General features: G+C 43.8%; 1 protein-coding gene across 1 annotated transcript in view; it reads right to left on the bottom strand.

The window, feature by feature from the left end:
* ADAM12 (ADAM metallopeptidase domain 12) overlaps positions 1 to 12,521 on the bottom strand; it is a 323,861-nt gene that overhangs the window by 285,500 nt on the left and 25,840 nt on the right. Inside the window, exon 2 of the mRNA XM_033131268.1 lies at positions 1,531 to 1,667. Coding sequence (XP_032987159.1) covers positions 1,531 to 1,667 — 137 coding nt within the window. The remainder of the gene's footprint in view (positions 1 to 1,530; positions 1,668 to 12,521) is intronic.

The raw sequence follows: 12,521 nt of genomic DNA, 5'->3' as shown, positions 1-12,521 counted from the left end.
CAGATGTGCAGCTTCTTCCTCTGGCCACCTCATGATGTCTGCAAGATGGCTAGCTGGCAGAAATTATGAAGCTGGGGGTCAGAAACCAGTGCCACCGTGAACTGATCCATTCCAGTGGTGCACAACAACCCACACCGCCCGACTCCTCCAGGTAAGGTTGCCACATCAAATATAGGACACCAGTGAAATTTGGATTTCAGATAAACGATGAAGAACTTTTTAGTATAAGCACATCCCCAAATATTGCACTGGGACTTACTCATATATATATATTTTTTAAAAATGCACTGTTTATCTGAAGTCTAAGTGTAATGGGGCAACTGTACTTTTATCTGTTAAATCTGGCAACGCTACCACCAGGGAAAGCCCCCGTGACAGCTTCCATTGCCCAAGAAACTTTGGGTGGTTCCCTATTTTTTTTATTATTAATTAGTGCCCATAGATATTTTAAAGATGTACTTTTTTATGAAATCGTTTACTTCTCTGTCTCTGCATCTATCAAATCATGTCTAATTTTGCTGATTAATGGCACAATGAAATGGTATTTAATGTCTTAAGTTTTTCTTCCAGGAAACATGAGCACCACACTGATTGACTTGAGCTTTGTGTATTCAATTTGCAACAGTCTCCATGAAACAGAAATATTTTGTAAGTGCAGATTTGGCATTTAGATCCTTTCACCAAACCTCTGACTTTTCTGAATGCTCACTTTCCACTGAAAGCTCTCTAGAAAATCAACTAATGATGTAACCCATATTATTATTACTCATTTAAAGGTGGTCCACTACAGCCCTTCCAGAAAGCTACAGAGAATTTTCACAATCTCACTCTTAAAAAAAAAAAATCTGTTTTCTATTATAAAAAATAACCTAAAAAATAGTTCCACATAACACAAGGACAAAGCCATCTGTCTGATCTCTCCAAAGAGCTCATATTTCCATAGATTTTATCACTTTCCAACTCTTTCAACAAATTCTGAAATTTAAGGAAGTCATGTAGATTTGGCAGATAAGACTCACTGAAATATTTAATTTAATCATGAATATTTGAATTATTTTATATTATTCTTTTACATCACAGAAGGCTCAAATCAAACACATGGCCAAGTAAATGACATGTAAAACTGCATTAAAACTCATTACAAACTGAATTTTTGAAAGTTGCATTAAAATGTTTCTACCAATGATCGATCAATAAAACCAAAATGTTGATGAACTAGACACGAATACAGAAAAATACCCAAAACTCAAGGAAAAAAAGCAAAACACAAAAGTGTGTATCTGGATACGTAATCCCGGGTATGTGTGTGAAAAATAACTTTCAACACATGCAAATGACACCACTCATCGGAACTGACACATCAAAATTGGTTTGTATTTCATGTTCATGAGAATAAAAATTCCACTTTATGAGGATGAAGTGAGCAATTAAAATAAAGACAAAACTTGAATGAACGAGTATGAATGCAGTAAATGTGATTTTAAAACTTCAGCCATCAAAGTCAAGAAAAAAGCAAATAAAAAAACCGACCTTTGAGTCGAGGCTCTTCGCTGGGTTCCAGAGGTCTCCATTCAAAAAAGAGGCACTGACGACTTCATAGGCTCCTCCCTGGTCCCTTGTCTGGGCCTGTCCCACCGAGGGGGCTGAGTTGCTTCCCAAGTTCACCCCTGCATGAAAAAGAAAACAGCCCCGTTCTTCATTCTCCTCAGGAAGAGTTGGGCATCAGAAGCTTCTGATGCAAATGACTCAGGGAAAATATCTGGAAGGTGAGTGAAGCGAGGGAAACACCATAACCTATTAAATCACAACATGTGTCAAGAGGGAGGACATCTCTGTCAATCGAACCATACAATTTTGTAACTTGAAGAAAACAGAAGCTAAAAGTTTTCTTTCAAGACTTATGGATGTCCTGGGTGATTATAATAGTCAAAGTATATAATTCTGTCTTCAATAAGCAACAAAACTGTACAACCGTGACTTTCTAAACGACGAATTAACGCTTTGCTTAAGATCATCTCTTTGGGAAAAGTCTCAAGGCTTTAGGTGCATTAAGACTAAATCCATTTCTTTAAGCACCAGGGAATCAGACAAGCACAATGCCACCCCCCTCTCCGCATTCACAGAGGCTGATTTTATAGGATGCAGTGAGTGATCCTATAGACAAAATTAATTTGCCAGTACAGACTGACTAGACTGGTGTATGAAAAAAAAATTAAGTCATTCAATAAACGATTATATGATCTTGTTTCCTGGGGTCCTGTCTGTCCAAGCAGTTAATATACCGACACGGGTTCAATTTAGCCCAATTTCCATAAACAATCCTAATGGAAAGTATAACATTTTTCTCTTCTGGAGAGTGTATCACTTTCTTAACAAATACAGTCATTTCTCTGGGCTTGCTGTCCTATGAGGTCACGCTCCTTTTCTTTGTTGTGACCACAGAATATCCCTCAAGGTATGGGATGGGGGCAGATTCCTTCACATGTTATTCCTATTTCTTCAACCAGGGCTCATAATTTTCAGACCTGACTCATAATAGCACAGTTTTAAGTTACTAAGGAGTTCACATTTATTGGGCACAAATGGTATTGAAATTTTAATCCTAGACATTTTACAGCTCCCCAAATACTTTTAAATCCACACCATTTTATCATTCTCGATGTGGAAGTCTGCAGTTATATTCAGGTTACGAAAGGATTACTACTCGAGTATTAACTGTCTAACACAGCCTCTCTGGAAAACTCTCAAGTTGGTTACAACACATTTAAAATTCCCAGGTGCTGAGAGCCAAAGGAACAGGGATGCACCAAAAACTGGGAATGTGGCCAGTGGCAAAGGGCGTGAGCTGAGCCCCTCAGCCATGTGGGGACGAGAGTGGGAGAGGGGACCATGAGCATAGGTGAGCGAGGGCAGGAGACCTGTGCTTCTCGGGGCTGGGCTGAGTTGGGTCTTCAGGGCTGAACCCGTATCCAAGAGAGGAGGGCTCCGGCTGTGCAAGCAGAGGGGCCGGCTCTGGGTGGTGACAGGTGCGGACATTGGTGAAGGGCTGGCTGGAGGTGGAAAGAATGGGCCTTCGGAATGGGGGACATGAGAAGTCCTGGCTGCAAAGGGACAGCTGGCAGCGCGCAGGTCTTGAATAAATGAACCTTGCCCTGAGGCTTGATTTCCACGTGTCCCGAGGGAGTGCAGCATTGCTACCAGCAGGGGCTTTGGAGGAAGACATACGTCAGCATCGGTGCCACCTCTACCACAGACCCGCGGTGGGACCCGGGTCCGGCAGTTTGCCGCCCACTTTCGTGTTCATTCATTCATTCTCTTGCTCACCACTCAACGACTGTTTATTAACCGGCTTCCTTGAGAGGGTCAGTCTAGATCCGATGTGTCCCCTCAAAAGCCCCTTCTCCCTGCTTCAGGCCAGCACTCCCTCACGTGCTGGGGGAGCCAGGCCCTCTGCCTACGCTGCTGGGACCCTCATCTCCTAGACGTAGTCTCACCCCAGAACACTCGGCTCGCTCTGTTCTGTGCATCTAAGAGAGGGTGTCACGCAGGGACTCTGGTCCCGCTCCCCGCACAAGAACGCAGGATACAGTGAGACCAAAAAGGAACACCAATGGAGCCATGGATAGGGGGTTCATACCACTATTGTCTTGCCGGCAGCTGGGCCGGAGATACAGGAAGCAGGAGCCACATGATCCGCAAGCTGCCATCTGCTTCTCTGCCAACCAACAACCAACCCCCTAGCGTAGCCACAGCAGTTATATTAGTGGCTAATGGCTAACCGCTAACAGCGGATGGCCATCTGATTACAGTTGACGGCCATCTACTACCCGAGCCAGCACCTTTCCATGTGAGGCCGAGAGCCTGGAAACTGCTCTCTGGGACTCTGTCCCCACAGAGGGACACAGATAAAGCTGCTTTCCTGTCTTCCAGTCTTGTATTGGGAGAGAGACGACTGAACAAATAAGACCATTTCAGAGAACAGCCAGCACTCTAACAACAGGGCCACGGGGACCATCTGGGCCATCTCTAACTCTCCCGTAAATCAAAACTGAACTCAAAATAAAAAGTTAGTAAGAAAAACGAGGTGATGGTAGAGTGGGGGGGAGGGCTAGTCTTGATGGAGAGGTGACGAAAGACCTTTGTGTGTGTTGTTGTTGGGACGAGGAGCGTGTAAGCTAACATGTGAAGAGGAGAAGCATCCAGCCCCACACAGAGCCACAGGAAGAGTGTGTCATCAGGGGACAGTGAGTGCTTCCTTTTGCCATAAAACGAGGCAGAGTGTGGCGACACCCGGGGGGAGATAATACACTGAGGCCTGAATAACACCAGCTGGTTTCGTGGGCATCGTTCTCTCATCTTTGGGAGAGAACAGCTTAGGGCCTCGGGCCTCCTGCTCAGGGCCCTCAGTGAGACCCACGTGTTAGAATTTACTGAAACAACGTGAGTTCTGACCCAGCTATATGGCCCCTGCAGAGCTGGACAACAGACTGCAACTAATGAAACTTATCTTAAAAGAGAGCTGGTATGTTATTTGTGTTGGGTTAAGAAGGCTTTGAAATACTAGCAATCAGGGAGTATAAACTGGAGATTTGTCTGAACTTTCCCCTCAATCAATGAACACCACGCCACATGTCAAGAGTTCTCACGGCCATTATTTTGGACTTTTGAAAAGTCAGGTAAAACTGTTAGAGTGATTGCAAGCATTTCCAAATTTCCTCTAAGTAAACACACTCGTCTGATGATAAGCTACTCCTAGCAGTTGTCAGTTAAGTTTCCAACACAAGTGAATTGTCAGACCCATGGGTTAGTCACAAATCCAATTGTCCAAGGGTCTGTTCAATGGGATGGAGGAGGAGTTCTCAAACTGGAGTCCTCTGTCACCTACCAACACCACCACAGCGGGAGGACAGGATGGCCTGGGGGGATTCCAGTCACAATGCTCAAAGGCCTGGAGGATTTTCACCCAGGTCTCAGGCACTGGGAGAACCAGCCCTTGCATTTAATAGATCGCGCTTGAGAAGCCGTGTGTCTCAGAAGGAAGCAAATGGTGCCACAAACTCCAGGTCAGGAGTCCAGATGCCTCTGCCAGGCGGGGGCCTAGGACAGGCAGCACCTCCAGAGCCTTGACTTTGTGGAAGCTGAGAGGCCTCCTGTTTGACAACCAGGCCGCAGCTGCACAAACCGAATACCAAGGACACCCTAAGTCTTCTGGACCCTTTTCCTCTAAGACTCTTAGGAGCAGAAAAAGACAGTTATTTACTCTCCTGAAGGTAACATGTTCCAGCCCTTTTCACCTCCCTATTTCAGCATCTTAGCGCAAAAGCAGTCCTTTCTGGCTGGAGTTTTTTCTTCTGAGAGGCTTTATCTGTATATATTCCCAGGAGAATTGAGAGGCAGACTGTGCCAGCACTTGTAGAATGTTGTGCAACCTTTTTAAGAAACTGAGTGACTGTACTATTTGCTGAGTATGGTGCTTATTATCTAAATACATGATAATGAGGCCGTCTCTCAGCTTTTTAATTGGTTGCAGAATGTCCTCCCCCAGCAGTATCTGTAGTCAGAAGACTATTTCTTAGGAGCTCTTCTTTGTATTTCTACACCGGTATTTCTTTGAGATGATGGAAATAAAAATTTTATTTGTGCTGCATGGATAGACAGAATAAATTACACACAGTTAAAAAAAAATGACACACAGCTGTGAGATATCAGAACGCATTTTATGGAGTGATCTTGTTGACAAACCATAAAGGCAGGTCTTGAATGACGGATACATTCAAGCCCTAGAAACTGAGGGGAAAAATGTGACCTTATAAAATACACAGTTTGCATACATTTTTGTCTCTCATAGCATTTGGGCATCCACAGAACTCAGCCACCTAAATAAAAAATTTGAAGAGCTGATATTGGGGAGGAACTTCAGCTTGTTGCTGGTGGGTAACCTGTTACACTGCTTTTTGCCATTTTAATGCAATGGCCAGTTTGCTTCAGTCTCAGAGTAGAAAGAAGCATATTAGATATTTTGGTCTCTACCACAATTAGCTTCTGTGACAATAAGCTCTGCTTTCCCCTGGGACATGCGTGTTCCCTCTACACTCATCTCCTTGTCTAAGCTTGACATCTTCAGACCTGATTACGGCTGGTCAAGAGGGAAGTTATAGATCCAGTTCCTTAGGCAAGAATCTTTGCAGCAATGGCTTTTAAGGTCTTGGAAAGGCCAAAATGAGGACACCCTCCCCCCTCACCACCAAAGTGACACCAGATCCCCACCAGGTGAATCACTCAAAGCCTGGCTGCTGTTAAGTCCTGCCCATCCCTGCTCCAGCCAAGCCTCTTCCACCCATCTTCCTAAGGCAGGTGCAGACCACCCTGACGCCCACCTAACGGCTGAGATAGTGAACAACGAACTCTGTGGAGCCACAAGACCTGGGCCTGGTCCTGACTCATCTCTGACTTCTCCCCTTGGTCAAGGTGTGCATCTGAGGTCTGCCGTCTACAATATGGGAACACGTTCTCTCCCCTCATGATTCTCATTGGGTTAAAGAAGCTCAAGTAATTCCATGCAGTCAAAATGCTTTCAAAAAGCTTAACACAGGAAATCAGTTTAGGGTACCAGAATCCAAGCTTCCAGACTTCCACGTAGGGTTTGTCTACAAACCATGCTAATAGTGTGAAAGCGCCAACCACATACCAATCATTAGAAAACGCCGGGCTTCAGGTGCAGGTGGGTGTCTGTGTAGGCCGCCCAATGGGCCATTGGGGAAACAGAGAGATTGCTAGTCAAGATAAACTTTAAACATCATACCTGGATTTCTGCCTTTAAAGGGGAATCATTCTCAACACTTAATGAACCTAAGAGAGGAGAATCAATCTAAGGCACCAAAAATAGTATTAAGATAAATAGTCTTTTGAAAATCTAGTGTGTGTGTGGGGAGGAGGGAATGAGTCAAGGCGGCCTTAATGAGCTGCAAAAGAAGCTGGGGACAAGACCCTGGAAGCTCATGAAGCGTTTTCCGTAGCCTCACGTAGCTGAGAGCTAAAGAAAACCTTACAGACCTAACTGAGCAGCTCCTTGTTTCAGGGAAATATGGTGGCAATACTCCATTAGGACAAAACATATTTCTTTGGTTCAGATTCACATCTACAGTCTTCACCCAATAACAATGTCACTCTTTCATCTCATCTCTCCCTGGGTGGAAACTAGAGATGTCATTTTAGAATGACACAGCTCACGATGCTCAAAAGAACCATGGAAAAATTAATATGAAAAATGTAATTTTACAGGGAAAAACCTGAAAAACACTACTTCAGCCTGACTACCAAGGTCAACATCAACAGTGGTCAGTCCTGTTGATGGTAGGTACCCTTCATAGGATGTAATGAAAATAACACCTCTGTAATCTTACTCCCCAGAACCCCTGTCTAATCTTGAGACAAATGCCAATAGAGGCTCAAACTATAATAAACCTGACCAGGACTGCTCAAAACTTTCAATGTCATCAAAAAAGGGACAGTTTGAAAAAATGTCACAGCCAAGAGGAGCCCAAAAAGAGACACATGACGATTAAATGTAATATGGGACCCTGGATGGGACAGAGGAACAGACAAAAAGTAAGAAAATCTCAATAAAGTATGAATTTTAGTTGAAAATGTTAAGTCAATATCGGTTCATTAATCGTAATAAATGCACAATAGTAATGTAAGATGTGAATAACAGGGGACCTGGATGTCAGGTGTGTGGGAACCCCCTATACCAACTTCTTGATTTTGCTATAAATCTAAAGCTGTCCTAAGAGCCTATTAACAATTTTAAAAAGTCAATCTGAATCTTGCAAGAATAATGTCATTCTGGGACAATTCAATTTGGGAAGACTGAAGAGACGCCTGGTGAGCACTGAGGCCTCCAAGTATCACCAAACGGAGTGGCAGCCCTCCTCTCTCTTCTAACATTGCTCTTTGTTCAGATGGTGGAAAAGACACGGTAACTGCAGTCAGGCAAAAAGCCCCAAGTAATTGACAAGGTTTGCTAGAGTATAAAAAGGCAGAGGTATGTGAAAACAGTTGATCCTTAAGCAATTCAAAGGCCCCCCTCCATCCTCCCGAGTACTTTGGAGAGCACAGAAACAACGACTTGCGACGAAAACTGAAAATTTTCTAAATTATTGGCTACAATGCAATATTGGATAGTAGAGCAGTGAAAAGGAAGACCTGCCGCTTGATTTAGGAAGGTGACACCAAGCGACTGTCACATAAATACTTTGATAAAAGGGTGCACAAACGGAAGCAGATCCTCTCAGAGCCCAAGCTTGTAGCTGTCCACACCGCAGGCTGAATGATCGTATGCAGCGTGGTACAAAGGCAGCAACGTAGCGTTTTGAGTCGGAAGACACCTCCCGTGTCACCACGGGCTCTATATGGATGATTCCGGCCAAGGTCTTGCATTCCTTGATACTTAGGTCCTTCTTGTCTCCAGCAAGGTATGGATCACCATTCACTGCCGAGGGCTGGCAAGAGGATCAAGTGACATCAAGGATGCAAAGTATACGTGGATATCATGGAGCCTCGTTTTTTGTTTTTGTTTTTTAAAAATTAGTCTTTGGGAAGAAATACACCAAAATGCTCTTGCAGGTTTCCTCTGAGTGTTGAGGCTATGAATGCATTATGTTTTTCTTCTTTATATTTGTAGGTATTTCTGATTTTTCTATAATTGGCACATACAACTTTTATGATGGATAAACTCTTATGATGGATAAAAAAATAAACTATAAAAAAATCAATCAACTTGAGTCATAATGACAAACCAACTGATAGAATGTTTTACTTTCTTACCAGCTTTCCTGGTATCACAGATGCACAGTCTTGAGTGCGCTGGAGGACAGAACTCATTGGGAAATAAAAGAAACTAAGTACTTTAGAACAACTACAATTTTGAAAAGATGTTTTATAATTCAGAGAAATCCAGTTATAGCTTTCCATAAATATTTCAAATATATTCATACCCCAAGCAAAGGTTGTCTCTACTACACATAAAAATAACGTTTCATGCCCCCAGTGTCTCCCATCTGTGGGGAGCAAAATCATTTACAAATTAACTTGTATATAATACCTCTTGGCTGGTCAGTGGAAGCTAACACAAGTCCCATTTCACAAATGGTGAGACAGAACCATAGAGTTACGCAGGTTATTCCTTGTTACTCAATAATAAATGGCAGAATTAATGGCAGATCCAAGCCCTTTACATTTCAAATGCATTAATTCACTTTGTGCCTTGTAATAGGGACAAAGACATGCTGTAGAAATTCATCTGTAAGACTTTTGGAGGTGGGGTCAGAATTTTCCGAAGTTTGCAAGAAATGATAGAAGGGCAAAACGGAACCAATTATTAAAATCTATACCCTGGGGGGCAGTTTTTAGAAGGACAAAAATGGAAAGTAGTCTATTCCATTCACTATTGTAAACATATTAAATGGAATTAAACAACAATGAAAGAACAGCCATTCTGCACCTACACTAATGACCTGTCCCATCCAACGGCACTCTCCGACATGCTCGCTGCGCCATTTGTCATCCCTGACTACCTTCCGCTGAAATACAAACCTGATTTGGCAGCACTTGATGATTCTAGTTTTCTTCCACTTCTGACCAGGTCTTGCCTTTCCCCACACATGCTCCTTTCTCTGGCCTCTTTCCCTCCTTGGGGGACTTGAACACTCTCCAGCCTTAAGTTCTTGGTCATCTTCCCCCTCTACTCTTACTGTCCCCCAGAGAACTCATTAACTTTCAAGTGATGTTGCCCAAATCTTTACTTTTCTATCAGGCCAATTCGCTCAAGCACAGTCTGTATTTACAATATCTACTGGACATTTAATTTCAATGTCTTGCTACCCCATCACCTCAAATCCATCATGGTTAAATATCAAAGGTTCCATCTCCATCCCCTACTCAGAAAACAAACCATTTCAACCCTATGTGTCTTGCCAATACCATCACCTTCACCCCTCCTAACGCACATGGCTGGGCAACTGCTCTGACGGAGACCTTTTTTATTGCGCATCATCAACAACTCCAATTGGCTGTGTTGAGCTTCGCTTTTCTTTCTTTTGTTTCCTAAAAACACTCCTACTTCTTAACTGAATCCTTCCAGATAGCCTCATCATCTGCAGGGTCTTCCTCCCCCAACCTTAAAGGAGAGAAACACTTGACAAGAGAAAAGAACTCTGAGGCAGGATTTTCCATCAAGACAACGTGAACGTGAATGTCTTAAGGCGTCAGAAAGCTTAGTAGGTTCTAAGGATAGATAGGCAGTCGTTTGGCTACAATAAAGTGAGTAATGAGATGGACAGAGGTGTGAGTCGAAGTAGACAGGCCTGGATCAGGGTGGGTTTCATCTGAATGCAATGGAAAGGCATTCTAGAGTTTTTCAGCAGAGTAAATCGGATTCATATGGGAAACCCTCTCTCCTTGAGAATGGAGCGTGTGAAGGCTGGAGACAAATGGATAAAAGAATTATTCATTGGGCAAAATGCTATGTTGAGCACAGATTACAGAATCCATACGTGTTTACAGATTACAGTGGTTAAACACGAATTGAACAGCTGCTGTGCACCAAGCCCCATTCAAATCCTTTATAACAGGGGTGTCCACACGGCGGCCCGCGGGCCAACTGCGGCCCAGGATCCATTGTTAATTGGCCCGCAGCAAATTCCAAAAATACATTTAGTTTCCTTAAATAAACCAGGTGAGGCAATACGTACTTCACCTCGAGCGAGTGGCCCGGCTGTGTGTGTATTTCACCGCATACGGCCCTCGGTGAAAACCGTAGAAAAAAGTTTGGACACCCCTGGTTTACAAGTTTAACTTGTTTAAACCTCACAACAGCCCTACCATGTTAATCCCCATTTAATAAGTGAGGAATTGGAGACATAGAGAAATTAAGCAACTCGCCCAAGGCCAAACAAATCATGAGGCCAGGAGGCCAACGCACACGGCCAAGTTCTCGGAGCTGTGCCCCAGCCACACTCCGGGATAAATAAACAACCCCTCTGGCCAGGAAACACTGGGAATAAAATCCAAATTCTTTCCTGAGTCCTACAAGTTCTGGAACCTCATCCCCTGACCTCTCCAGCTGGCTTGCTCTGTTATGACCACACTGACCACCCATGTGACCCCTCGTATGCCCAGCTATGTCCTACCCCATGCTCTTTGCATCTGCCATTCCCTCTGCTGAGGAGACTCTACTCTCAACCGTTTCCAGGATCCCAATTTCATCATTCATGTCTCAGCTCAAATGTTACCACCTCAGAGAGGCTGCCCGAGTTAAAGACTCTTCCTCCCGACTCAACTTTTTCTCCAGCCCACCATCTTATTTTCTCCTTTCCTAGCATTTTTCAGCACCTGAACTTATTTTATTTATCCTTTTGTCTATGTCCACCATGCCACTCACAATCTAAGGGGCACTGTCTGTCAAATTCACTGCTATAGACTTATGCACAAACAAGTATTTATTTAACGAATTATTAGCAAACACATGGAAAGTTTCCACAGCCTTGTGATCCTAATGACATGGGGAAGGGGGCCGCGGCTTGGCTCCCATCTTGGAGGTTCTGACAGGTTGATTTTTAGCCACCTAGCAATGTCTGGTCCCCTGCAGGTCACTGCACAGGACCAAACTCACATGAGTCTTATTTATAAACCAGAATTCTAATTTACTTCTTTTTAATGAGAAAGAACTGGCAAGTCAACCGGAATCCTCATCTAAGGCATTTTGCTCATTATCTTCCCAGCACGAAATCCTTTCTGAAGAGCCAAATTAGATCAGAACAGAGCACTAAGGGACCATGAAAGGAACTGTCGTGGTGGAAGCCTGCTAGTTCCTTCTCTACTCAGGTGTATCTGCCACGCCAGCCAAGGGAGAGCTAGATCTCAGGGGGAATGCACCGTACGCCCCAAGTTAGTGAGCGCAGGCTGATGATTGGAACTTGAATGCATTTTCTATAGACTCAGTGAGTTCTCCAAGGCTGGCTCTGAAATGCTTATTAACTCGTAATGGAGCTGACTCATACCACCATTTAGAACTCTCCATCTTCTTTATAAGAAAAATGGACTTTGAGTTTTAACTCAGGTACCAGTTTCTAGACCTGAAACCCCATGTGTGTTTATTAGAAAATATATTAGGAATTCCAGCAACAGCAAGGCACATCTATGCCTCATGCCCCTAGGAGAGGAAGGTTCTCTCCCCCCTTCTCCACCGGCTGGGCATTCCATTGTAGAGACCCTGTGGTTTGGGCAGGATGGACATGGGACAGGGCAAGACTGGGAGTCGTGGCTTCAAGGTGGAACTGGAAGTGAAGTGAGGGTGGGGAAACTAGTTAGGGAACGCCTACCCAAACCCTAACGACCAAGGGTAGAGGGTGGCCATCTGGAGGTAGGGGCAAATGTGATTGTTACCACTCTTCATTTTCTAATTGTTGACTTTGCCCATTGAATGTGGACGACCCAAACCGGAATCTTAATTGAAATAGTGA

This window comes from Rhinolophus ferrumequinum, chromosome 16, assembly GCF_004115265.2.
Source record: "Rhinolophus ferrumequinum isolate MPI-CBG mRhiFer1 chromosome 16, mRhiFer1_v1.p, whole genome shotgun sequence".
Classification (NCBI taxonomy): domain Eukaryota; kingdom Metazoa; phylum Chordata; class Mammalia; order Chiroptera; family Rhinolophidae; genus Rhinolophus; species Rhinolophus ferrumequinum.
The sequence above is the reverse complement of the archived record's forward strand: the minus strand, read 5'-3'. Positions and strand labels throughout refer to the sequence as shown.